Source organism: Salmo salar, chromosome 08 (genome assembly GCF_965601325.2).
Source record: "Salmo salar chromosome 08, fSalSal1, whole genome shotgun sequence".
Classification (NCBI taxonomy): Eukaryota; Metazoa; Chordata; class Actinopteri; order Salmoniformes; family Salmonidae; genus Salmo; species Salmo salar.
The window spans coordinates 17,161,594-17,188,428 of NC_138298.1; the positions used below are offsets into that span (position 1 = coordinate 17,161,594).

The window sequence follows — 26,835 nt, forward strand, 5'->3', positions numbered from 1 at the left end:
TGTTTAATACAAATTCTTTTGATTCGACAGAATTGGCTGTAGGGCAAACTATTTTTCAAGGGAAGTGGGTGACAACTATCAGCCCTCAACAAACTGTTACGATCAGTAGGTTTCCTGTAAAGATCAGTGTATAAAACATTATCTTCACACAAGATCAGAAGATCAAGAAAACTGATTTGACGTGTATCAGATTGCATAGTAAATCTCAAATGTTCAGAACAGGAGTGATTGATTTTTGCTCTGACATGCACTGTCAACTGTGGGACCTTATATAGACAGGTGTGTGCCTTTCCAAATCATGTCCAATCAACTGAATTTACTACAGGTGGACTCCAATCAAGTTGTAGAAACATCTCAGGATGATCAATGGGAACAGGATGCACCTGAGCTCAATTTCGAGTCTCATAGCCAAGGGTCTGAATACTTATGTAAATAAGGTATTTCTCTTTTTTATTTTTAATACATTTTCAAGAATTTATAAAAAACTGTTTTTGCTTTGTCATTATGGGGTATTGTGTGTAGATTAATGAGGGAAAACATTTATTTAATACATTTTAGAATAAGGCTGTAACGTAACAATGTGGAAAAAGTGAAGGGGTCTGAATACTTTCCAAATGCACCGTACATATAGCCTACATACAGTAATAGATCTTCAGTGGGAATAGTGATGCACCTGGCTTTTATTTTTTCTTCATTTATAAAATGAAATCAATACAACTTATCTTTACATACAAAAACACACATTATAATGTATGAATAGAGTTCTCTGCCATGTTTGTAAAGTCTATTTTGTAACCTCTTCCTGCAGGTGGTTGGCTGGAGGCTAACAGAGAAGACTGGGCAGCCATCTTAGATTCCCAGAACCAGGCCAGCGCAGCCAGGGACCCGGGGGACAACATCACAGAGCAGGCCAGGACCAGAGGCAACATAGTGGAGGTCAGTGGATGGGACAGCATCCTCAACTCTGGGCTGGGGAACAAAACTGTTAACCACAACCAGAAACAGACAGTCAAACACAAAACAACATCTGATCTTAGTTAGGGATGGGCATTTGTCTGGCACGGAGGGAGAGAGAGAGAAAGTAGCCAAACCTGACTAAGGCTGGTTAGACAAACTTGTTGCTGCCATAGGTTATCTATCATACCATCTGGTAGTGCCTATCTTGACTCCATCAAATTGTTTGTAAAAAAAGCTAGCTAACTACAGCAGTCAGCTAAGTTAGCTAAGTAGCAAGGCCAATTGAAGCTATTTTGCTATGCTCCCTGTACATGTCTACAACTCTATTCATATGAAACAGCCTACCTGTTGGATGATCAGTGAAGCCTACTCCTCATTTAGCCAACTTCATTCTGTAATTTTTTTTCCATTTTGCATCGATTAGAAATCTCCCTCTCAATGTAGAGCCGCTTTGATTGATTACAATAACAACAAGCTACACCTGTGTAACGTGTGTAGGCTACCGGTGGGTCTTTTTATGGGGCGCACTCATTACATTATTATTTTTTTTTAAATATATAATGGTCTATCCTTATAGGCTATGTAGCAACGTCACATAGATAATTGTATTTATTTTTAGACAAAGCCTTTTCATTGTTAAAATAGACGTTGATTTTTTTTCTCTCAGAAATGAATACTTTCCCATGTAATCGAATATTAATGTCTGTTGATATTCAAATATTCTAATAACGTGCCCATCCCTAATATTAGTCTTCGTGACAACAGACTGGCTGAGACCTGGGCGAGGCGTAGATTTGGTCTGAGGGGACGGGGATTTGTCTGTATGTGACTAGAGAGAATGTTGTATGTAATGTAATGTTGTACTAGCTAGTTTGTAGTTCATTCTGTTGGTTTTGGATATATAGAGCCCCACAGTGGAGTTGTCATAATACCCATAGAACCTTGTGGTCAAACAGGAAAATGGTTACAATCTTTTTTCCACCATTCATTTTTCCCATAGGGGATTTTAAAAACACTTAAGATAAGGTCTGTGCTTCGTGTAGGCTTACTCAGGTGTGACATTTTGATAACCATGTGTCATGACTTGCCCTGTTGGGTGAGGATCATAGGGCCAGACCCCCCCTCTCCCCCAACAGTTTTATGACCCGTCGTAAATACAGTGTAGAAACTCTGCAGTTGGGTTTGGCAGGATTAAGGGGAAAGAAACCTCTTTGTTACAAGGGGATTCATCCCGCCAAAACGGTGACATCAAAAGGTTGAATAATGAAACAATATTTCTGTAATCCAAAACTGTTGGAATGGTCCGTGGCTACTTAAAGAACAATCTTGTCGAATTCATTACTCATTGGTGATGTAACTAAGGACAGTAGAACAGCATAACTGTATCTCGGAATGTGTATATTTCCCAGTGATCATATTCATATCCAAATGTTGGGGAACTGATATGATTAAATATGAAACTATTTGTGAGAAGATGTAATGTGATGTTCACCTTCTAAATGAGAGAATTGTTTTTCATATGAAGTCTTAACCAAGTCAGTGGTCACGCCCACGTGAGCACAGACATTACGACAAAAGGAGGGAATGCCCCTTTTTCCCTGAGTGCTTAAATAGGACTCGTGACAAAATGTACATTAGTCAAGAAAACATAAGGACGGGAGTCCCCACGTTGAAATGGCTACCACTCTATAGACCAGTTACGCGCAGTTCCAGCCTAATACATTACAAATGGTTAAGAAATCTACAACATTACATTTACATTTATGTCATTTAGCAGACGCTCTTATCCAGAGCGACTTACAAATTGGTGCATTCACCTTACAAAACTAAAGACTACACATTCACAGTCTGCAGCTGTATATGTGAAATAGTCTAAGAAACTCGACCGAAAATGAGAGGAGAACATTTCCCTATCGAACGACCATTGGAACGTCTGACGTATCTATTATAACAGACACTTCAAGAACAAAGGGAACAAGCTACGACTACAGAGGACATGGTGACCTCTGGTGGACAACCAGAGACTTACACAACCAGAGACTTTTTCGACTGACTCTCCAGAAAATGGGCCAGCAATTTCAAAAGGGAGACAACAAAGGCATACAATCGTAAATATGTACATTGCAATTCTTTTCGAATCAATCAATCAATCAATCAAATGTATTTATAAAGCCCTTTTTACATCAGCCAATGTCACAAAGTGCTATATAGAAACTCAGCCTAAAACCCCAAACAGCAAGCAATGCAGTTGTAGAAGCATGCTGGCTAGGAAAAACTCCCTAGAAAGGCAGGAACCTAGGAAGAAACCTAGAGAGGAACCAGGCTCTGAGGGGTGGCCAGTCCTCTTCTGGCTGTGCCGGGTGGAGATTATAACAGTACATGGCCAAGATGTTCAAACGTTCATAGGTGACCAGCAGGGTCAAATAATAATAATCACAGTGGTTGTAGAGGGTGCAACAGGTCAGCACCTCAAGAGTAAATGTCAGTTGGTTTTTCATAGCCAGAGTTAGAGACAGCAGGTGCGGTAGAGAGAGAGAGAGTTGAAAACAGCAGTTCCGGGACAAGGTAGCACGTCCGGTGAACAGGTCAGGGTTCCATAGCCGCAAGCAGAACAGTTGAAACTGGAGCAGCAGCAGGTGGACTGGGGACAGCAAGGAGTCATCAGGCCAGGTAGTCCTGAAGCATGGTTCTAGGGCTTAGGTCCTCAGAGAGAGAGAGAAAAGAGAGAAAGAGAGAGAGGGTTAGAGGGGGCATACTTAAATTCACACAGGACACCGGATAAGACAGGAGAAATACTCTAGATATAACAGACTGATCCTAGCCCCCCGACGCATAAACTATTGCAGCATAAATACTGGAGGCTGAGACAGGAGGGGTCGGGACACACTGTGGCCCCGTCCAATGATACCCCCGGACAGGGCCAACCAGGCAGGATATAACCCCACCCACTTTGCCAAAGCACAGCCCCCACACCATTAGAGGGATATCTTCAAACCACCAACTTACTACCCTGAGACAAGGCCGAGTATAACCCACAAAGATCTCTCCCACGGCACAAACCCGAGGGGGGTGCCAACCCGGACAGGAAGATCACGTCAGTGACTCAACCCACTGAAGTGACGCACCCCTCCGAGGGACAGCATGGAAGAGCACCAGTAAGCCAGTGACTCAGCCCCCGTAATAGGGTTAGAGGCAGAAAATCCCAGTGGAGAGAGGGGAACCGGCCAGGCAGAGACAGCAAGGGCGGTTCGTCACTCCAGTGCCTTTCCGTTCACCTTCACACCCCTGGGCCAGATTACACTCAATCATAGGACCTACTGAAAAGATGAGTATTCAATAAAAACTTAAAGGTCGAGCCTGAGCTCTAGAGGAGAAAGCCCTGCCTCCGGCTGTTTGCTTAGAAATTCTAGGGACAATAAGGAGGCCTGCATCTTGAGACCGTAGTGTACGTGTAGGTATGTACGGCAGGACCAAATCGGAAAGATGGGTTGGAGCAAGCCCATGTAATGCTTTGTAGGTTAGCAGTAAAACCTTGAAATCAGCCCTAGCCTTAACAGGAAGCCAGTGTAGAGAGGCTTGCACTGGAGTAATATGATCACATTTTTTGATTCTAGTCAAGATTCTAGCAGCTGTGTTTAGCACTAACTGAAGTTTATTCAGTGCTTCTTCCGGGTAGCCAGAAAGTAGAGCATTGCAGTATTCTAATCTAGAAGTGACAAAAGCATGGATACATTTTTCTGCATCATTTTTGGACAGAAAGTTTCAGATTTTTGCAATGTTATGTAGATGGAAAAAAGATGTCCTTGAAACAGTCTTGATATGTTCGTCAAAAGAGAGATCAGGGTCCAGGGTAACGCCGAGGTCCTTCAGTTTTATTTGAGACAACTGTACAACCATCAAGATTAATTGTCAGATCTAACAGAAGATCTCTTTGTTTCTTGGGACCTAGAACTAGCATCTCTGTTTTGTCCGAGTTTAAAAGTAAAACATTTGCCCCCATCCACTTCCTTATGTCTGAAACACAGGCTTCCAGGGAGGACAATTTTGGGCCTTCACCATGTTTCATCGAAATGTACAGCTGTGTATCGTCCGCATAGCAGTGAAAGTTAACATTATGTTTCCGAATGACATCAACAAGAGGTAAAATATATAGTGAAAACAATAGTGGTCCTAATACGTAACCTTGAAGAACACCGAAATTTACAGTTGATTTGTCAGAGGACAAACCACCCACAGAGACAAACTGATATCTTTCCGACAGATAAGCTCTAAACCAGGCCAGAGCTTGTCCGTGTAGACCAATTTGGGTTTCCAATCTCTCCAAAAGAATGTGGTGATCGATGGTATCAAAAGCAGCACTAAGGTCTAGGAGAACGAGGACAGATGCAGAGCCTTGGTCTGACGCCATTAAAAGGTCATTTACCACCGTCACGAGTGCAGTCTCAGTGCTATGATGGGGTCTAAAACCAGACATTTCGTATACATTGTTTGTCTTCAGGAAGGCAGTGATTTTCTGCGCAACAGCTTTTTTTTTTTTTTAGAGAGATATGGAAGATTCGATATGGCCGATAGTTTTTTAATATTTTCTCGGTCAAGGTTTGGCTTTTTGAAGAGAGGCTTTATTACTGCCACTTTTAGTGAGTTTGGTACACATCCGGTGGATAGGGAGGTGTTTATTATGTTCAACATAGGAGGGCCAGGCACAGAAAGCAGCTCTTTCAGTAGTTTAGTTGGAATAGAGTCAGCGGCCTTTCATGTGCAAAGTATTAGCATTTCCATGAGCATAGTTATCAGCTGTACATACGATAGTGAAGTCCTTTGTCTTTTCTCCCGCTCTTTCTTACATGCCCCTCCCTTTTCACTAATGTACTTGTCCTCTTGTTCAGTTGTGCACCGGGGCCTCCCACTCTTTCTATTCTGGTTAGAGACAGTTTGTGCTGTTCTGTGAAGGGACTAGTACACAGCGTTGTACGAGATCTTCAGTTTCTTGGCAATTTCTCGCATGGAATAGCCGTCATTTCTCAGAACATGAATAGACTGACGAGTTTCAGAAGAAAGTTCTTTGTTTCTGGCCATTTTGAGCCTGTAATCGAACCCACAAATGCTGATGCTCCAGGTACTCAACTAGCATAAAGAAGGCCAGTTTTGTTGCTTCTTTAATCAGGACAACAGTTTTCAGCTGTGCTAACATAATTGCAAAAGTGTTTTCTAATGATCAATTAGCCTTTTAAAATTCTAAACTTGGATTAGCAAACACAATGGGCCATTGGAACACAGGCGTGATGGTTGCTGATAATGGGCCTATGTAGATATTCCATAAAGAATCTGCCGTTTCCAGCTACAATAGTCATTTACAACATTAACAATGTCTACACTGTAATTTCTGATCAATTTGATTTATTTTAATGGATAAAAAAATGTGCTTTTCTTTAAAAAACAAGGAATTTTCTAAGTGGCCCCAAACTTTTGAACGGTAGTGTATATCTTTAATAGTTCATTCGGAAAACGGTAACTCGTTAAATAAACTTTTTCCGTGGTGCCCCAAGATTGCTTGTGAGTTAATTGTTACAGGATTAATTTGATCATCGTAATAATTAAACATAGTTAATCGATTTGATAAAACAATTGTCATCACATTAATGATAGCCAAGACACGACACATGTAAATCTATGTATGTGGTAGGGAACTGGATGAGGTGAACTGAGGAAAACGTGGTGTGATGGTGTCTGTAAAATTGCTTCACTGATGAAAAGTGACAACCTTTGATGCTGGTGTTTTATAATGAGGAAATGATAGTAAGTTAATTAATGTTTACCTGACAAAGTAGTCAAGCTGCGTGTAATGTAATGTTGAACCTTTTCCAAAGTATTCTAAAATTCATTTTATCAAAGCGAGGGTATCAGATTAACAGAAAATATAGTGTTACCATAGTGGGAAGTTATTCTGCTTGACACGTATCATTTTGTGCAATAAAAGTACTGTTCTTCACGTTATGTGAGTGTATGACCATTTTGTTGAAATAAAATACAACATTTACTCTGTGCTGACTTTTTGTATCATTGCAAGGGCTGAATTTCCCTTATCCCAGTCGAACCAAAACATACTTCATTTTTTAATCAACACATTTGGATTTAAAAAAAGAATAAACGCCAATGGCTCCATATTGTTAGGTACATGAATCACAGTGTTAGAGATGGGCTTGACTGTGGTTAACATTTATAATATCATGTAATGTTTTGTGTGTACAGCAAAGAGTTTCTTATATAAACCGTTACAATTTGTGTTTACAGTCTGCAGTCCATGAGGACCTGCTGATATCCGGTGTTGCTGGCAGGCGAGACTGGACCTCTGAGGCGGCTGGTCACAAACCTTGGCTCCGGATCAGGACCCTGGATCAGGAGCCGTCACTTTTCCTTTCCGAGTCAGAAACAGAACCGAACCGTGAGGGACAGAGACTCCACCACAACCACCACACAGAACACAACCAGTGGACAGGTGGACTAAACAACCTCAGTCCTACTGGTCATCAGATAGACAGAGGCTCCAGTCAGGGATCCAGTCTGCAGCCCAGACCCTTCTCTTCACAGTCTCAGTGCAGGGATGAAGCAGGGCCTGAGGCTGATAGAGATAGGCCCTCCTGTTCCTATGATACAAACACCACAGTATCCATGATGAACAGAGCAGGTCACCCTGGGCTTCAGCCTTCACAGAGAGTAGTGGGAGACACCCCCGGTGAGAGTCTAACAGGAAGTCTGTCTTCTCCTTCAGGATCTTGTCTAATGCCTGGTGAATGGGTTCATAGAAGGCCTGGACCTGGGTCTAGCCTTCCTCAATTACCTCATGGTTACCCCACCAATACAGACAGGGTCAGGATGGGCGTTCACCACAAGAGGTACCTATCCTATAACACAGCACACAATCCTAACAACACCCAAACAATGGCTAGAGGTCAAGGAGGGAGCTTAAAGACTAACCACCTGAGGGTGGTGACTCCTGCTTCTGCCTCGTCTGGTGTCATTGGGTCACAACGTGGGAGGCCGTGTATTAGGACGGACGCCGACAAGCCGTACGCCTGCCCCACATGTGGGAAGCGCTTTGCTAGGGCAGACTATTTGAGGGAGCACCAGGCCGTTCACACCAAGGACAAGCCCTTCAAGTGCAAACTATGTTACAAGAGCTTCTCCTTCCTGACTAACCTTATCAGACATAGGAGTGTCCACAACCGGGAGAAATTGTAGCAGTGTGGCTCGAGATGTACGCAGGGGATATCTGTGAACTATGCTTAAGTTGACATATAGTTGTGTTTTTGGGTAAGAGGCTAATTTACCACATACCCTTCATTAACTTGTCATTTGAAACAGGCTTGTAAATACCTGTTTTTAGAGAGACAGTAAACCTGGGCTAGAACAAGGACAGTTAAATATTTACCTTACTGAGGTGATATAGATGGAATAAAGTCATTCTAATATTTTCTACTGTATTCTTGCTGTATTCACACTGTTCTTTCTAAACAAGTCTGCCCTCAGCTTGAAAGATACTGACATTGGGAGATTTGATGTGTAATGTAATAAACAGTACCATAATTCAAAGAGCAGCATGCATACCTTTTTCATTGAAGCACACCCTTTCAGCTATGATGCCAACCAATAAGATCATTTCTCTTTATTGTAGAACAATTTCCACGTTTGTGTTTATTGTTGTTATTTAGACATTAAAGTCCTGGAACTCAAAATATGCCACATTTAACTGCACGGCATCACATACTTACTGCAGTAGTCTTTAATTTGCATTGGAGACAGGACTTGGTTGATAGATGTTATCTGGATAACCCTAGCTAGCTGCTAACGTGGCTAGCTGTATGGTTTTTCACACTCAAATAGCCTCCATTATGGAGGTGCTAGCGAATGCAGCAGTGGCAGACATCTTTAAACTCGTAGACTATGCTGTGTTTCGTTTGGAAATAACTCAAAGCCAGAAAGAAAACAGGGCATTGTGAAGGAAACTACAGCTACTGGAAACTAAAGGTGGCACGGGAGCGCGCAGAGAGGACAACGTGAGGGCATAGTGTTTAAGATCCTCAACAGATACAGAGGCATGTCAAGAGGTACAAATAGCAGAAGGCAGAGGCTGCGGGGCCTGTCGCCGTGCATATATAGCTCGGTGCCTGTCGCCTTGTTCACCTTTGCACGTGTTCAGATTCGTTAGTGAGAATTGGGTCTTGGTCAGTTTTTGGATAGTATGCAATAATTCCCCTGATTACTTAGCTAGCACAAAGGCACAATATCATATTCTAACCAGATTCGTGATTAATGCACTTCTTCTTATTTAGTCAATAAAAACAATGTGATGCGTGGAACATAATACATCGATCAATAAATAGTATAGGAGTTATGAGAAATGTTACCTTACATCCTGGCTAATTCTAGACAGCATGAATGGTATGGAATAGCTATTGACACAATAGTATACCGTTGAGCATTGACAGTAGCTAAACTAACCACCTCTTTTCCTTCTATCACTCTCTCAGGTGAAGGAGATCTCACTGGAGGCCACAGGAGCTTTGTGAAGCCAGTGGGACACAATCACTGTTAATCACTGTTGTCAATCTGGAGAGGTCAAGGACCCGACTCAGCATCACGGAGGTCAGTGGAACGCTGAGCGCCGTCCTCAAGTCAGAAACAGACACCGAGACTTTAACAGGGCTGGGGCGACTGAGCTGTCCTCCTTTCCCCATTTAAAGTATTTACTTTATGGTAACCTGAGCCCGAGGACTGTTCTGTCCAATCGGGACACAGGTGATGCGTTACAGACTGGCAATGATCAGGTCCTGTTCATATGCTACAGAGATGATACCTGGTGACGGGCCTGTGGGATGATGAGATACAGTAGTAGTGTACGGTATAAAAAAATATATATATATATTTCACCTTTATTTTACCAGGTAGGCCAGTTGAGAACAAGTTGTCATTTACAACTGCGACCTGGCCAAGATAAAGTAAAGCAGTACGACAAAAACAACAACACAGAATTACACATAAACAAACGTACAGTCAATAAAAAAGAAAAATATAAAAATCTATGTACAGTGTGTGCAAATGTAGAAGAGTAGGGAGGTAGGCAATAAATGGGTCATAGAGGCAAAATAATTACAATTTAGCATTAATACTGGAGTGAAAGATGTGCAGATGATGTATACTCTGGTATTCTCTGAAGGGCGCCAAGATAAGAAAGGGGATGCCCTTTTTGTGTGTCTATTCTTGTCTTTGAGGCTGCATAGCTGGCTACCTACTATCTTGAAACTCACTGACAACTTTTTTTCACTTACTTTACCAGCCTGTTATGGTTTGTGACCCTGTGTTACCCAGCACAGTGAGGGGCAAGAAGCAGGAGTGGACTGGGTCAGGCAGGAGTGGTTCTGAGCCAGGAGGCTAGTTGGTCCTGGCAGCAAGAAAGAAAGAAGAACATGAAGATGCATCCAACGTACTGTATAGCGCAGTGGGACATACTTAGAAGGACTTCAGTTTGTGCTTAACAATCCAATCTAATGTTTTTTTGTGCATATCCCCACAATATGTGATAAGGTTTACAGAAAAAAAGGATACCATTTTTGTTTTACAGTAAGGTGATCTCCTTATGTCATAATTACTTAAGACTAACTATCCTTGTTAGCTCATCGAATAGCATCTGAACCTATGTTGTAGTGTATTTAATGTACTGCCAATCTGGATATGCCTTGTTTGACACTCTTTCTGCATATGAATGAGGGAGTTTGATTAAGCTGAACCAGCGTGCACCAGGATATGGCGCATGATGTGAACGGGCGAAAGCGGTGAGAGAGGAGAGCCCTGCTCAAATAGAACCGTAATCTGCGCCACCAGGTCATTTTGCCAACAAGGCAGCATGGTGCATTGTTCAGGAACATACAACATACATTTTCCATAAATAAATCATTTTCTAACTGGTTTAAGGCAGATAAAGTACATATGCGTTTCGAACACTTTGCATGTGTTGTAATCATTACTCCACGTACTTAGCATACGTCACTTTGTTTTGAGATGACTTCGCCATTTCACCCTGTTCATGCCCAAGAGGCAGCGCGGTTTCAAAACGAATGCGATCACTTTTCACCTGGTGAAATCTCCGCCCTCCTGGGCACCTGTGCCAGCTTAATCAAATCCCCTCATTGGGACTTAAAATCGGATCCTGGGGTCCGGCAAAATGAAGGCAGTTATATAATCATTACTATACATTCATTACAGAATTCACAACACACTGTGTGCCCTCAGGCCCATACTCCACTACCACATATCTACAATGCAAAATCCATGTGTATGTGTGTGTATAGTGGTTATGTTATCATGTGTCTGTGCCTATGTTTGTGTTACTTCACAGTCCCCGCTGTTCCATAAGGTGGATTTTTACCTGCTTTTTAAATCTGATTCTACCGCTTGCATCAGTTACCTGATGTGGAATAGAGTTCTATATAGTCATGGCTCTATGTAGTACTGTGCGCCTCCCATAGTCTGTTCTGGACTGTGAAGAGACCTCTGGTGGCATGTCTTGTGGGGTATGCATGGGTGTCTGAGCTCTGTGCGAGCATTTTAAACAGACAGCTCGGTACCTTCAGCTTGTCAACACCTCTTACAAAAACAAGTAATGAGGAAGTCAATCTCTCTTCCACTTTGAGCCATAAGAGATTGACATGCATGTCATTAATGTTAGCTCTCCGTGTACTTTTAAGGGCCAGCCGTGCTGCCCTGTTCTAAGCCAACTGCAATTTTCCCAAGTCCCTCTTTTTGCCGCCTGACCACACGACTGAACAGTAGTCCAGGTGTGACAAAACTAGGGCCTGTAGGACCTGCCTTGTTGATAGTGTTGTTAAGAAGGCAGAGCTGTGCGTTATTATGGAAAGACTTCTCCCCATCTTAGCTACTGATGTATCAATATGTTTTGACCATGACAGTTTACAATCCAGGGTTACTCCAAGCAGTTTAGTCACCACAACTTGCTCAATGTCCACATTATTCATTACGAGATGTAGTTGAGGTTTAGGGTTTGGTGAATGATTTGTCCCAAATAGAATGCTTTTAGTTTTGGAAATATTTAGGACGAACTTATTCCTTGCCACCCATTCCGAAACTAACTGCAGCTCTTTGTTAAGTGTTGCAGTCATTTCAGTCGCTGTAGTAGTTGACGTGTATAGTGTTGAGTCATCCGCATACATAGACACACTGGCCTTACTCAAAGCCAGTGGCATGTCGTTAAGTAAAGATAAAGTTTAGATGGGCCGTATAACCGTTTTTCTTCTCCAGAAAATCTGCAATCCAAATTAACCTATCCCAGCCACCATCTTTTTTGGGGAAGCCCAATTGATTCTGAATTCCAAATGTATTGTTCTGCTCAGACTTCATGATGTAAGGACTAAGGCAGGGGTGTCAAACTCAATTCCTGGAGGGGCAAGTATCAGTTTATTAGTTTGGAACTCTCACCTGGTTTTCCAGGTCTTAATTGAACATGAATTCAAAGGTAATAACCCAGTAGACGAGCGTCTCTCCTGGAATTGAGTTTGAAACTCCTGGACAAAGGTGTTGGACTGACTGCCCCAAGGAGTCCCAGCCTGGCCCAAGGAGTCCCAGCCTGGCTAACATTTTATTTTGTAGGATATTATGAAGTTATACTGTAGATAGAATTATGGTGGACCGATGATATGCAGACATTATAAATTACCAGTAGGGTGGATTTCACCAGAATGTCACCTTGGGGGAACATCACATCAAGGACAAAGAACAACTTATCCAGGTTTGCCAGCCTGGGGTGAGCACCACCCAAAATGGCTCTAGGTCTGGTGGGTCCTGTCTGAGGTGTCCTATCCATGACTTATTAATGTAGACACGGAGAATGTGGTTTCAGAGCATAAATACAGTTATTGCAGGACACCATTACAGGCACCTTCCTGATGCCAATTAATCATTTGATTTAAAAAAAAATAACTTTCCATCATTCACACTATGAAAATAGATACTTGATAAGAATAGGCTATCCAATATCATAGCTTAGGCTACATTTTATTGCATAATGACTTTTTTTTTTAGGGAAGGAGGTGAGAGACAAATATAAAACTACTTTCTTTGTTCTCTGACATGGTCTGCCAGCGGTTTGCCACCTGGATCTTGACTGGGGATTTTGCCTCCCTCTCCCTTGTCACTGCCTTGGGTGTGGGCAAGGCACTGCATTTTCTGAAGTGGAAGAGACCGGCAGTTGACACCTGAGGTGGTTGACCTCTTCTTCCAATGGGCTAGTCTCCAATTGGCATTGATAGATAGTTTGCCCAATGTGCAGACTTTAAAGGGGCAATCTGCAGTTCCTACATCCATTTTTGGACTTATAAATGAATTATATGTATCCATTGATTCTTGAATAATATAAATTGTAAATGCCTCATGAGCTTAGTTCAATTGTCGCACCCCATCAGAACCCCAAATACAAGCTAGTTTAACTCCAATGTTTGTTTACAGTGTTTGCCTCAAAACATGGTTAAAACATGGTTAAAACTGTGGATGGTCGGTCCTTGCATCCATAGCTCTGTCTATGAATGTGAGTGTTTACATTTCTCCAGGCCCATTTCTCTCTTTTCACCGTAACAGGGGTGGGGAAACCGCATTGTTGTTGTTTCTACTGCTGATTGCCATATCTTAGAATGATGGAAACAAAAATGTGAAAGTGGCACTAATATAATAACTTTAATCGTTTTAAATACATGCCATGCTAGACATGACAATAATTTAGAGTTCGCATTTACCATAAGGTCAATTATCTATTATTACCTTAAAAGTGTACAGACATCTTGCAATTTTGTTGACATTCTAGAAGGGATCAGATTAACAGATCATAGCCAGATAGATACATTATAGTAACCAGTGGTGTAAAGTACTTAAGTAAAAATACTTTAATTTAAAGTACTACTTAAGTCGTTTTTTGGGGTATCTGTTCTTTAATATTTATATTTTTGACAACTTTTACTTAACTACAATCCTAAAGAAAGTAATGTCGTTTTTACTCCATACATTTTCCCTGACACCCAAAAGTACTGGTTACATGGTGAATGCTTAGGACAGCAAAATTGTCGCACATATCAAGAGCACACGTGGTCATCACTACTGCCTCTGATCTGGCAGACTCACTAAATACAAATGCTTCATTAGTAAATGATGTCCAAGTGTTGGAGTGTACCCCTGGCTATTCGTACATTTTAAAAACAAGAAAATGGTGCAGTCTGCTTTGCTTAATATAAGGAATTAGAAATTATTTATACTTTCACTTTTTATAGTTAAGTATATTTAGAAACAAATACTTTTAGACTTATACTCAAGTAGTATTTTACTGGGTGACTTCCACTTTTACTTGATTAAGGTATCTATACTTTTACTCAAGTATGACAATTGGGTATTTTTCCCACCACTGATCGTAACTAGCTACCTTACTGAGTGACGTTAGTTGTCTTCACTTTCTTCCAGTGGTAGACTACTGCTCAGTCTGTCAAAGTAGACAGCTTTTTATTGATTCCATGAAGTGCAACGCAGCAAACCAACTACAATTATTCTACTTTAGCTCTATTTTTTTGTATCTGAAAATAAGCAATTCTACTCGTAACCATATCTAATTCGTTAGCTAGCTTGCTTAGTTCACATATAGCGTGGCATTTAGCTTGTTATCTGTCAGTCAATCGTAATAGCTGGATGGACACGGCAATGCGAAAAGCAGACTGCTTCTCCTCGAACGCGGCGGTGAAAGGGATGCTGAGAGCCCATTGGCTATCGAACGGCCAATATCGTGAGGAGTGGGTCTTGAATATTTCGGTTCACTACCGTAATTCAAAGAACAGCGCGCATAGCTTTTTCATTTAAAACCCTTAGAGCTATGACGCCAACCAATAAGATCCCTTTCTCGTCAGTGTAACCGGAAGTGAACAGCGACCAAGTACAATTTACACGTTAGCATTTTTATTTGTGTTATTTGGACGTTTATTAACACACTGGAACTCAAAATATGACTAATTAGCTGCACAGAAGCACATACTTACACCCTGTAGTATTTAATTCGCGTTGGAGACAGGGCTTGGTTGATAAATGTTATAGAGGTAACGCCAGTTAGCTAGCTGTGAACATTAGCCAACATGGCTAACTGTGTGGTTTTTCACACTCAAATAGCCTCCATCATGGAGGTGCTAGCGAATGCAGCCGTGGCAGATATCTGTAAACTCGTAGACGACGACTATGCAGTGTTTCGTTTGGAAATAACTCAAAGCCAGAAAGAAAACAGGGCATTGCGGAGGAAACTACACCTATTGGAACCGAAGGTTGCACGGGAGCGCACAGATAGAACAACGCGAGAGCGCGTCCTCGCCAGTCGTCCCAGTAGTGTCAAGATCCTTGACCGATACAGAGGAATGGCAAGAGGTACATTTTTCAGAACGAAGAGCCTGCAGGGCCTGTCGCTTTTTCCACGATGTGATTTTAGATGTCTTAACCACATATGGTTAACCAGAATTGGGTCTTGGTCAGTTTGTTGGATAGTATGCAATAATTGCTTGGCTATTTTGCACAAAGACAAAATATAATGTTCTAACCAGATAATTGATTTACGGAATTTCCTATTATTTACTTATTGAAAACAATATGCTGCATGGAACATAGTCAATCAGTCTATAAATTGTATATAAAGAAGTTATGCAAGGTGTTACCTTACATCCTTGTCAATTCTAGACAGTGTCAAAACGGTCAATAGTGTACGTTATAGTGTTGATCATTTACAGTGGCTAACCTAACCATCTCTTTTCCCCCAATCACTCTCTCAGGTGAAGGACATCTCACTGGAGGCTACAGGGGCTTTGTGAAGCCAGTGGGACACAAAACATGTAGAGATGACCAACCAATCACTGTTGAGGGGAGTGAAACCTCAGCCCAGCACGTTATCGTGATAGAGGTTACTGTAATAGTATTACAGAAAAATTACAGTACATCAAATGTATCCTGTTTATTTCAGAAAGGCTTCGCTCGGCTATTCACTTGCTTACATGTACATCCTCATTTATCTGCCATAGGGGAGCTTGTGAGACTTCCCTACGACATTGTTATCTAATCCTACTCATGTACCAGTAATAACCTCCTCCTTGTCAGTCTGCAGATGCAGAGACTGCAGATGCAGAGACTGCAGGTCCTGGGGTCAAGCTGGAGAGGTCTGAAGGAGAGGAGGACCCACGACACAGCAGAAACATCCAGACTGGAGCGGCTGGAGTGCCCCCTGTAGCCACAGAGGACCCCACCACCCTCCTAGTGCCGCCGAGGCGCCGACGCAGCATCACAGAGGACATTGGAACGCAGAACGCCGTCCTCAAGTCAGAGACAGACACTTTAACTGTAACACAAAGGATTTTACACACAGGATCTGACCCAGAGATACTGGGGCTGGGGGGACTGGGTTGTCGTTCTTCTCCCAGCTCAGAGTATTTACTTTACGGTAACCCGAGGACGGTTCTGTCCCATCAGGACTCAAGTAACGCATTACAGACTGGCAATGATCCATCTTGTTCTTACACTGCTGAGACCGGGATGATACCTGGTGACATGCCTGTGGGCTTAGATACACAGACTAATCTAATGAGAGGGGACTGGAACCGGTACAGTAGTAGTGTATACTCTGAAGGATCCCTAGATAAGAAAGGAGAGGGTCTGGCCTTAGATGATGTGACTGTGAAAGTGGAGGGCGATGCTCCTCTGACATGGAATGAAGTCGAGACTCATTTAGGAGAAGGACACTCTCAGGGCAACAGCAGTGACTTCTTAGACTACAGGGAAAACTTAGAGACAAATCTAAATGTCACAACCAACTCCTCTTTACACTCCGTGTCGATGTCGATGGCACCTTCCGATTCACAAGGCCTATTCGATCAGGTATTGAACTCGAACGACCAAAGGTCCAAGGCTCAGGGAGGGGGAGCAAAAACGGGCGGTAAAGAGAAGCGGTTCCTCTGCATGTTCTGTAACAAAGGCTTCAGCTGCCCTCAGAAGGTGGAGATCCACCAGAGGGTCCACACAGGGGAAAAACCCTACAGCTGTACCCAGTGTCACATGCGGTTCGCCCATGCTGGCAACCTAAAGAGGCATCAGAGGGTCCACACAGGGGAGAAACCCTACAGCTGCCAACAGTGTGAGAAGCGGTTCTCCCACCAGCACCATCTGAAAATGCACCTAAAGGTCCACACGGGAGAGAGGCCATTCAGAGAGTAACTACCTGAGGATACAGCAGCAGAAAAACCATTCCACTCTATAACATAGAAAGTAACCATTCCATTTGATAGCTTCTGACTTTGACATCAAACCCTGCAATAAAGACAAAGATGAATGTTGTCAACAGAAAAGATCCACAGATGCATTTGGAATAATGAGAGTAACAGATTTCAGTGTTAAATATTCCTGGGTAGAATATTGCATCCAGACATAGTGATATATAATGCATATATAAGCCTAATGAGTCTGTTACATATTGTATTTGTACTGTGTAGGCTATATGATGTTCACAAATTCCTATTTTATTACTTCGATTCAAAATTTCATTTTTTTGCCCAAGACACTTTTAATTAGTATAGTAATGCAGTTTATCAAGTTCATGCAGATGTATGTGTGGTTTTTATACGGTGAATTTAAATGTGTATGTTTAATAAATAAACATTTTGACTTTGTTCTTGTTATTTGAGACTCTCTTTAATATACATCACATCTGATCTCACCCTATTCTACATACAGTGGGGGAAAAAAGTTTTTGATCCCCTGCTGATTTTGTACGTTTGCCCACTGACAAAGAAATGATCAGTCTATAGTTTTAATGGTAGGTTTATTTGAACAGTGAGAGACAGAATAACAACAAAAATATCCAGAAAAAAACACGTCAAAAATGTTATAAATTGATTTGCATTTTAATGAGGTATTTTAAATAAGTATTTGACCCCCTCTCAATCATAAAGATTTCTGGCTCCCAGGTGTCTTTTATACAGGTAACGAGCTGAGATTAGGAGCACACTCACAACATCATATGTGTCCACCATGATGGGTTTAACAATAATGAAGTCATTCTGTAACTACAGTATAGGACTCAAATGTAGTGGGGATGGGTAAACACTCCATGTTTAATGTGTGTACATACCTGAGGGAGTGTATGTCAGTGTAATCTGTATCACCTCTCTCTTCCAGGAATAGGAGTAGGGGTGTAAGGAGGGTCTGGGGAACCCTGAGGGGACCATGGTCATGGAGGTCAACCAGACTACTCCTACTCCTGAACCCACAGAGGAACCAGCTGAGCAGCATAGGACCACACAATATCACTGAGGTGAGCCCAATGTTAAATATTGTCTGCATGTTACACTATATATACAAAAGTACGTCGACACCCCTTCGGCTATATCAGCCACACCGGTTGCTGACAGGTGTATAAAATTGAGCACACAGCCATGCAATCTCCATAGCGAAACATTGGCAGTAGAATGTCCTTACTGAAGAGCTCAGTGACTTTTAACGTGGCACCGTCATAGGATGCAAGCTCTCCAACAAGTCAGTTCGAAAAATGTCTGCCCTGCTAGTGCTGCCCTGGTCAACTGTAAGTGCTGTTATTGTTAAGTGGAAACGTCTAGGAGCAACAACTGCTCAGCCACTAAGTGGTAGGCCCCACAAACTCACAGAACAGGACTGTCGAGTGCTGAAGTGAGTAGCGCATAAAAATTGTCTGTCCTCGGTTGCAACACTCACTACCGAGTAACAAACTGCCTCTGGAAGCAACGTTAGCACAAGAACTGTTCGTCAGGAGCTCGATGAAATGGGTTTCCGTGGCCAAGCAGCCGCACTCAAGCTTAAGATCACCATGCGCTATGCCAAGCGTCGGCTGGAGTGGTGTAAAGTTCAAAGCCATTGGACGCTGGAGCAGTGGAAACGTGTTCTCTGGAGTGATGAATCACACCTCATCATCTGGCAGTCCATTGGACAAATCTGGGTTTGGTGGATGCCAAGAGAACGTTACCTGCCCAATGCATTGTGCCAACTGTAAAGTTTGGTGGAGGAGGAATAATGGTCTGGTGCTGTTTTTCATGGTTCGGGTTAGGCCCCTTAGTTCCAGTGAAGGGAAATCTTAACGCTACAGCATACAATGACATTCTAGACGATTCTGTGCTTCCAACTTTGTGGCAACAGTTTGAGGAAGGCCCTTTCTTGTTTCAGCATGACAATGCTCCCGTGCACAAAGCAAGGTCCATACAGAAATGGTTTGTTGAGTTCAGTGTGGAAGAACTTGACTGGCCTGCACAGAGCCCTGACCTCAACCCTGTCGAACACCTTTGGGATCAATTGGAATGCCGACTGCGAGCCAGGCCTAATCGTCCAACATCAGTCAAAATTGTATTTGTCACATACACGTGTTTAGCAGATGTTATTGTGGGTGTAGCGAAATGCTTGTCCCCGACCTCACTAACGCTCTTGTGACTGAATGGAAGCAAGTCCCTGCAGCAATGTTCCAACATCTAGTGGAAAGCCTTCCCAGAAGAGTGGAGGCTGTTATAGCAGCAAAGGGGGGACCAACTCCGTATTAATGCCCATGATTTTGGAATGAGATGTTCAACGAGCATGTAGTGGTCATGTAGTGTATTAGGTCAGGGCCCGTATCCACAAAGCATCTCAGAGTAGGAGTGATGATCTAGGGTCAGTTTAGCCTTTTAGATCATAATGAATAAGTCTATGATGGGGACCTGATCCTCTCGATGAGCACTTCTACTCTTGAGACCCTTTGTGGCTACAGGGCCAGGTTTTGATAAATGTTGTCTTAAAGATGGACTATGCAGAAAATGCTTCACCATTTCCTGGTAGCTAAAATTCTAAAAGTTCGCTTAATTTCAGTTTGCGACTAAACAAGCAAATATTTGACTTAATATTAACAACATTTGAAATGTAGATTTTGACAGACCAATGTATCAGCTATTACTCCATGTAAAGGTTTGTTGAATTTGTTGAAATTAGGACAGGGATTGAGGTGTTTTACTCTGAGCCAAAACTAACTGGAAAATGGACTTCATGCTCAAGTTAGCCTTTGAAACGTTTAACTCCATAGAAGAGCCAACCCGCAACTTTCAATAAAAAAACACACTTGCAAATGAAACATCTAATCAATCCGATTTAATCAAAGAGAACTTGAACAAGAGTTAGAAAAGTTTAGGATGAGGGGGATGAAGTAGTTGTTGTTTGGCAGCGTGGGATTGGTGTCAACTGCAAAGCAACTTCCCTTAATGTATCCTGTAAACAAACAGAGAGAGCATGTGACAGTGGAGGGATCATTCAAATTCTGTGAAAGGGACACAGTCTAACAAATAGGTAACAAGTAAATAGCCTGATGTGGACACCAATTGAGGCAAACTATGGATGAAGTTCATGATGATCTGCTCAGATGCCATACTGTGCCATACTAACTAAGTTAGCTACAGAATGTAATGGAGAAATGTCACCTTTCTGCATCAAGTATCCTCTGGCTGGGCAGCTTCATCTTAGCAGGTTGAGGGACTAACTTACTTCTACTAGCTACTTCTTGCTAACATGACTATAGCCAGACGTTAGCCAGCTTACTAGCTTGCAAGCATTAACATTAGCTAGCTAGCCACCTAGTGCAAGCCAATTTCAGTTGTTGATTTCATTATATTTGCATGCTAATTTCATGGTAAATTCAGCATCTTAGCTAACATTACTATTTTTAACTTCCTGTCACACAAAGGTCTAATCCTTTCTATGTGCTGCCGACAGTGCAGATCAACCCAGACTGTAAACAAACCCCCTATGCACTGTGAATAACTAACGTGTACTTCTGGGTATGAACGAAACAAAAAATGGGATACATTTTGTTGTCTGTTACTCGACGCACAATTTTGAAACCATAAACGAGAAAAATTGTTTATATTCAATTTTCGTTCTTAAAATGATGAAACCAAACACAATAAATGAGCCATTTCCCAGCAAAGCTGTCATCAAGGCAAAGGGTGGCTACTTTGAAGAATCTCAAATATAAAATGTATTTTGATTTGTTTAACACTTTTTTTGGTTATTACATGATTCCATGTGTTATTTCATAGGTTTGATGTCTTCACTGTTATTATACAATGTAGAAAATAGTAAAAATAAAGAAAACCCTAGAATGAGTAGGCGTGTCCAAACTTTTGACTGGTACTGTATATATATATATATATAATTTCTTTTTTGTCAAGTGCCAGTTTCATCAGAATAACCCAGATGAGCTTGTGTTGTGAGCTCTATTGAGAAACAGTTAAGAGGGACGTGACTTTAGCATATTTTGGTTGTTGTTGCATTGATATACACAGTGACTACATCAGTATAAATACAGCCAACTTTGAGTGTGTGACTTGTGTGGCTGAGTAAGTCAATTATTGAGTGGCAATGTTTGCTACAGCCATGGGAGATTTTTGTCGCCATGGTGCCATAATAGCAGCCAGAGGTTGATCCCTTCTGTACAATTTTTTTATATTTGTAATAATTAGTTGTTGTTTTTTGTAATGGAATTGTTTCAATTGACTTCCTGTTTTCTTTTTATTAATTTAAAAAAAAATCATAATCTGATCATTTTGATGATTCAAATCAGTTAGTTGGCTTGAGGGGAAAAGAGGAGAGGGGACTGCGTTGGCTCGTAGAAGTGGCAACTGAAGTGTGATAAACTATTCTGACCTTTGTGTGGCTGCTCTTGAGTAGCAACACTCAGGTGGGTGCTACACGGTGTAAAGCCGTGTACACACCGGTTGCGTCAAACTGTATGCTTTCAGGCAGAAGTCTATTCATTTCATTGGGAGGCAATCCGCACTGGTGCAACTCAATTCAATTTAAATGTCAATATAAGGGCTTTATTGGCATGGGAAACATATGTTAACATTGCCAAAGAAAGTGAAGTAGATAATAAACAAAAGTGAAATAAACAATACTTATTAACAGTAAACATTACTCACAGAAGTTCCAAAAGAATAAAGACATTTCAAATGTCATATGTCTACATACAGTGTTGTAATGATGTGAAAATAGTACAAAAGGGGAAAAAAATAAACATACATATAGGTTGTATTTACAATGGTGTTTGTTCTTCACTGGTTACCCTTTTCTTGTGGCAACTCATCTGCTGGACTAGGATGCTGTGCATGACACTGCATGCAGTATGTCGCATACATTTGTTTCAACTTGTAGTAAACCACCGAAGAAGTTGCTAATGTGTGATTCTTTTTGATGTGATGCGTCTCGTGGATTGTGAAGACTATGTCAAATGTACAGTACAATAATAACCTGTGTGAGCGAGGCATTATGCCTCATTCACAAGCACTCCATTACCTTGCGTTGGATGTCATTCACAGAGCGGATCGCAACGTCCCCCTGCAAGTGAAGGGTCCGTTTGAATTTTTCCAAACTGTGCAGTCTTCTTTAGTCCGGCCAGAGTCCGTCGAAGAATCGGAAGTTACCAAAACACAGATGAAAATATGGGGTTTTCGAAGATGGGTTTAAGTGAGTACTATTTTAGTAGTATTTGAAAAAAAATAATACGCGTTGGCTGTTAAGCCAATTATACATTGACTGTTGCCTCCTGCCTTAGTTTGTTGTGATAATTATTAGGGTTGAAGGTCACTAGCTACAATATAGCCTAGCTTTTAGCTAGCTAGCTAGTAATATAGCTTGACTTGCTGGAAAGTTATAGAAACAAGTGAAGGAAAAAGTAAGTAACCACATGTTTTATTATAAACTGAAACAATGTTTCTCCTGTCCTGAATGAAATTGTCATATTTTGTAACTTCACAAAATAAATGCGATCTCTGACGAGACTCTACCCTCTCCTCCATCTATGCTCTCCGTCCAGTAGCGGAACGAGAATGTATTAAGATGACTTATAGTGTAATGAAATACAGTACCAGTCAGAAGTTTGGACACACCTACTCATTCCATTGTTTTTCTTTATTTTTACTATTTTTCTACATTGTATCTGTGAACCCATACAAACATAGTCACTGTTCTATTACCAAAGTCAGTTAGAATAGGTGATATCTCACACACAAACAGATACTATGTTGAAGTTTGAACAGGTCAGACTAAACCTACCTGAGCGATGTGGATGGGTAGTCAGGCATGAAGTGAACAGTGAATTACATTTGGAGGTCTAAACCATTGCAATCATATTGATTTACAATACCAACCGTTGCTCCTTCTGGTAGGTCCTGGCGTCCATTCATGACAAGTGGATCAGTCTTTCTGGTTAAGTCTCTAGAGCTTTCCACACCTGGATTGTGCAACACTTGCCCATTATTCTTTAAGCTCTGTCAAATTGTTTGTTGATCATTGCTAGACAACCATTTTCAGGCCTCGCCATAGTTTCAACTTAAATCTGCTTGAAAACCTGTAACTCGGTCACTCAAGAACATTCACTGTCTTCTTGGTAAGCAGGCTGTATCACATCCGGCAGTGATTGTGAGTCCCATTATTGTAAATAAGAATTTGTTCTTAACTGACTTTTCTAGTTAAATATAGGTTAAATGGAGAAAAAAAAGCAACTCCAGTGTAGATTTGGTCTTGTGTTTTAAGTTATTGTGCAGCTGAAAGGTAAATTAATCTCCCAGTGTCTGGTGGAAAGTAGACTGAACCAGGTTTTCCTCTAGGATTTTACCTGTGCTTAGCTCTATTCTGTTTCTTTTTTTATGCTGAAAAACTCCTCAGTCCTTAACGATTACAAGCAAACCCATAACATGATGCAGCCACCACTATGCTTGAAAATATGGAGAGTGATGTTTCCTGTTGGATTTGCCCTAAACATAACCCTTTGTATTCAGGAGAAAAAGTGAATTGCTTTGCCACAATTTTTGCAGTATTACTTTAGTGCCTTATTCTGTACAGGACTCCTCCTTTTCACTTGGTGAATTAGGTAAGTATTGTGGAGTAACTGCAATGTTGTTGACCATGCATAGTTTGCTCCTATCACAGCCATTACACTCTGTAACTGGTTTAAAGTCACCATTGGCCTCATGGTGAAATCCCTGAGCGGTTTCCTTCCACTCCGGAAACTGAGTTAGGAAGGACGCCTGTATCTTTGTAGTGACTGAGTGTATTGATACACTTTCCAAAGTGTAATTATATAATAACGTCACCATTTTGAAAGGGATATTCAATGTCTGCTTTTTTTCATTTAATCTACCAATAGGTACCCTTCTTTGTGATGAATTGGAAAACCTCCCTGGTCTTTGTGGTTGAATCTGTGTTTGAAACTCACTGCTCAACTGAGGTAGTCATGCAAAAAATCATGTTAAAACACAATTATTGCACACAGAGTGAGTCCATGCAACTTATTATGTGAGTTAAACAAATTTGTACTCCTGAACTGTTACTTGCCATAACAAAGGGTTTGAATACTTACCGATTCAAGACATTTCAGCTTTTCTTAATTAATTTGTAAAAACATAATTCCACTGTAGATCAGTGACAAAAAAATAAATCTGAACCTTTTTCAAATTTTTGCAAGTATGGCCCTGGAGTGTTTACCCATCCCCACTACATTTGAGTCCTATACTGTAGTTACAGAATTACTTAATTGTTGTTAAACCCATCATGGTGGACATAAATGATGATGATGTGGGTAAAAATAAGTCAGCTACGATAAGTCAAAAGTCAGACAAACATGACAAAACTATTTTGACGTGTTACAGTAAGTGTTTGTTAGTGTGTGGGTATATTTAGCAAGTGTATATTGGTTATAAAGTTCTGTTTATGCAGAATAGGGTGAAATCAGAAATCAGTGATTTATACTAAAGAGTCTCAATGATCGTCTTAGAAAAATATCATTTTATGTTCATTAAACATAAGTGTTAAATACACCATATGAAAACCACATATACACGTCTCAACTAAAAACCTGCATGAACTTGATAAATTGTATTCATTTCTTCATTAAAAATGTATTGGGAAAGCAGTTCAATGGATGTAATGAAATAGGCATTTGTGAACATCATATAGCCTACACAGTACACATACAATACGTAACAGACTTTTTAGGCTTATGTTCTTTATACACTGAGTGTACAAAATATTTAGAACACCTGCTCATTCCATGACAGACTGACCAGGTGAAAGCTGTCTTATTGATGTCAGCTGTTAAATCCACTTCAATCACTGTATATGAAGGGGAGGAGACAGGTTAAAGAAGGATGTTTAAGCCTGGAGACAATTGAGACATGGATTGTGTATGTGTGCCATTCAGAGGGTAAATGGGAAAGACAAAAGATGTAAGTGCCTTTGAAGGAGGTATGGTAGTAGGTGCCAGGCGCACCGGTTTGTGTCAAGAACTGCTACGCTGCTGTGTTTTTCACACTCAACAGTTATCTGTGAGTATCAAGAATGGTCCACCACCTAAAGGACATACAGCCAACTTGATTACTGTGGGAAGCATTGGAGTCAACATGGGCCAGCATCCCTGTAGAACGCTTTCGAGTCCATGTCCGACTAATTGAGGTTGTTTTGAAGGCAAAAGGGAGGGTGCAACTCGATATTAGCAATGCGTTCTTAATGTTTTGTACACTCAGTGTATATCACACAATGTCTGGATACAATATTCTACCCAGGAATATTCAACAATGAAATCTTTTACTCTCGTTATTCAAAATGCATCTGTGGATCTTTTCTGCTCACTACAATGAAGGGTTTGATCTAAACGTAATAAGCTATGAAGTGGAATAGTTTTTCTGCTAGGGTATCCTGAGGTAGCTCCTCTCTGAGAACCTCAGGCGAACAGCCTTTCTCCCATGTGGACCTTCAGGTGCCTCTTCAGGCTGCCAGCCTGGGTGAAGCGCATGTGACACTGGGTACAGCTGTAGGGTTTCTCCCCTGTGTGGACCCTCTGGTGCCTCTTCAGGCTGCCAGCCTCAGCGAAGCGCATATCACATTGGGTACAGCTGAAGGGTTTCACACCTGTGTGGACCCTCTGGTGGATCTCCACCTTCTGGAGGCAGCTGAAGCCTTTGTTACAGAACATGCAGAGGAACCGTTTATCTTTACTATTGCCTGATGTTGCTCCCCTTCCCTGAGCCTGGGCTCTAGCCCTGTCATTTGAGTTCAATACCTGATTGAAAAGGACGCGGCCGTGTGAATCGGAAGGCCCCTTCGACGTGGACACTGGGGCACGATCACTGAGCGTGTGTAAAGGGGAGAGGCTCGAGACATTTGGATTAGTCTCTAAGCTTTCCCTGTAATCTAAGAAATCTCTGCCTTGTGAGTGTCCTTCTCCTAAGTGAGTCTCGTCTGCATTCCATGTAAGAGGAGCGTCGCCCTCCACTTTCACACTCACTTCATCTACCTCTATAACCTCCCCTTTCTTATCTAGGCACCCTTCAGAGTATACACTACTACTGTACTGGTTCCAGTCCCCTCTAGACAGATCAGTCTGGTTCTCTAAACCCAAGGATATGTTGCCAGGGTCCATCTCTGTAGTGTAAAAACAAGACAGATCATCACCGCCAGTGTCTAACGCATCACCATCAGTATTTCCATGGGAATTAGTCTTCAGGCTCTGGTGAAATACCGGTAGGTACTCTGAGCCAGGAGCAGGACAGCCCAGTGGCCCCAGCCCCAGGAACCCTGAGGGGACCATGGTCATGGAGGTCAACCAGACTACTCCTACTCCTGAATCCACAGAGGAACCAGCTGAGCAGCATAGGACCACACAATATCACTGAGGTGAGCCCAATGTTAAATATTGTCTGCATGTTACACTATATATACAAAAGTACGTCGACACCCCTTCGGCTATATCAGCCACACCGGTTG

At 41.6% G+C, this 26,835-nt stretch overlaps 2 protein-coding genes and 1 long non-coding RNA gene across 3 annotated transcripts in view; all 3 read left to right on the plus strand.

Annotated features, from left to right (window-relative positions):
• The window catches only part of LOC106610083 (uncharacterized), a 45,040-nt gene extending 36,441 nt beyond the window's left edge, over nucleotides 1–8,599 (plus strand). Inside the window, exons 6-7 of the mRNA XM_014209238.3 lie at nucleotides 809–936; nucleotides 7,249–8,599. Coding sequence (XP_014064713.2) covers nucleotides 809–936; nucleotides 7,249–8,196 — 1,076 coding nt within the window. The 3' untranslated portion in view covers nucleotides 8,197–8,599. The remainder of the gene's footprint in view (nucleotides 1–808; nucleotides 937–7,248) is intronic.
• An 824-nt stretch (nucleotides 8,600–9,423) lies between these two features.
• On the plus strand, nucleotides 9,424–10,953 carry LOC145881524 (uncharacterized). Its single transcript, XR_014393072.1, has 2 exons — nucleotides 9,424–9,600; nucleotides 10,292–10,953. It is a non-coding gene; the product is annotated as an uncharacterized LOC145881524 (long non-coding RNA).
• Nucleotides 10,954–14,680: 3,727 nt separating this feature from the next.
• Nucleotides 14,681–17,696, plus strand: LOC106610107 (uncharacterized). The gene is made up of 3 exons (XM_014209277.3): nucleotides 14,681–15,414; nucleotides 15,813–15,940; nucleotides 16,135–17,696. Exons 1-3 carry the CDS (start codon nucleotides 15,132–15,134, stop codon nucleotides 17,242–17,244), a joined length of 1,521 nt encoding a protein of 506 aa, XP_014064752.1. The 5' UTR covers nucleotides 14,681–15,131; the 3' UTR covers nucleotides 17,245–17,696.
• The last annotated feature ends 9,139 nt before the right edge of the window (nucleotides 17,697–26,835 follow it).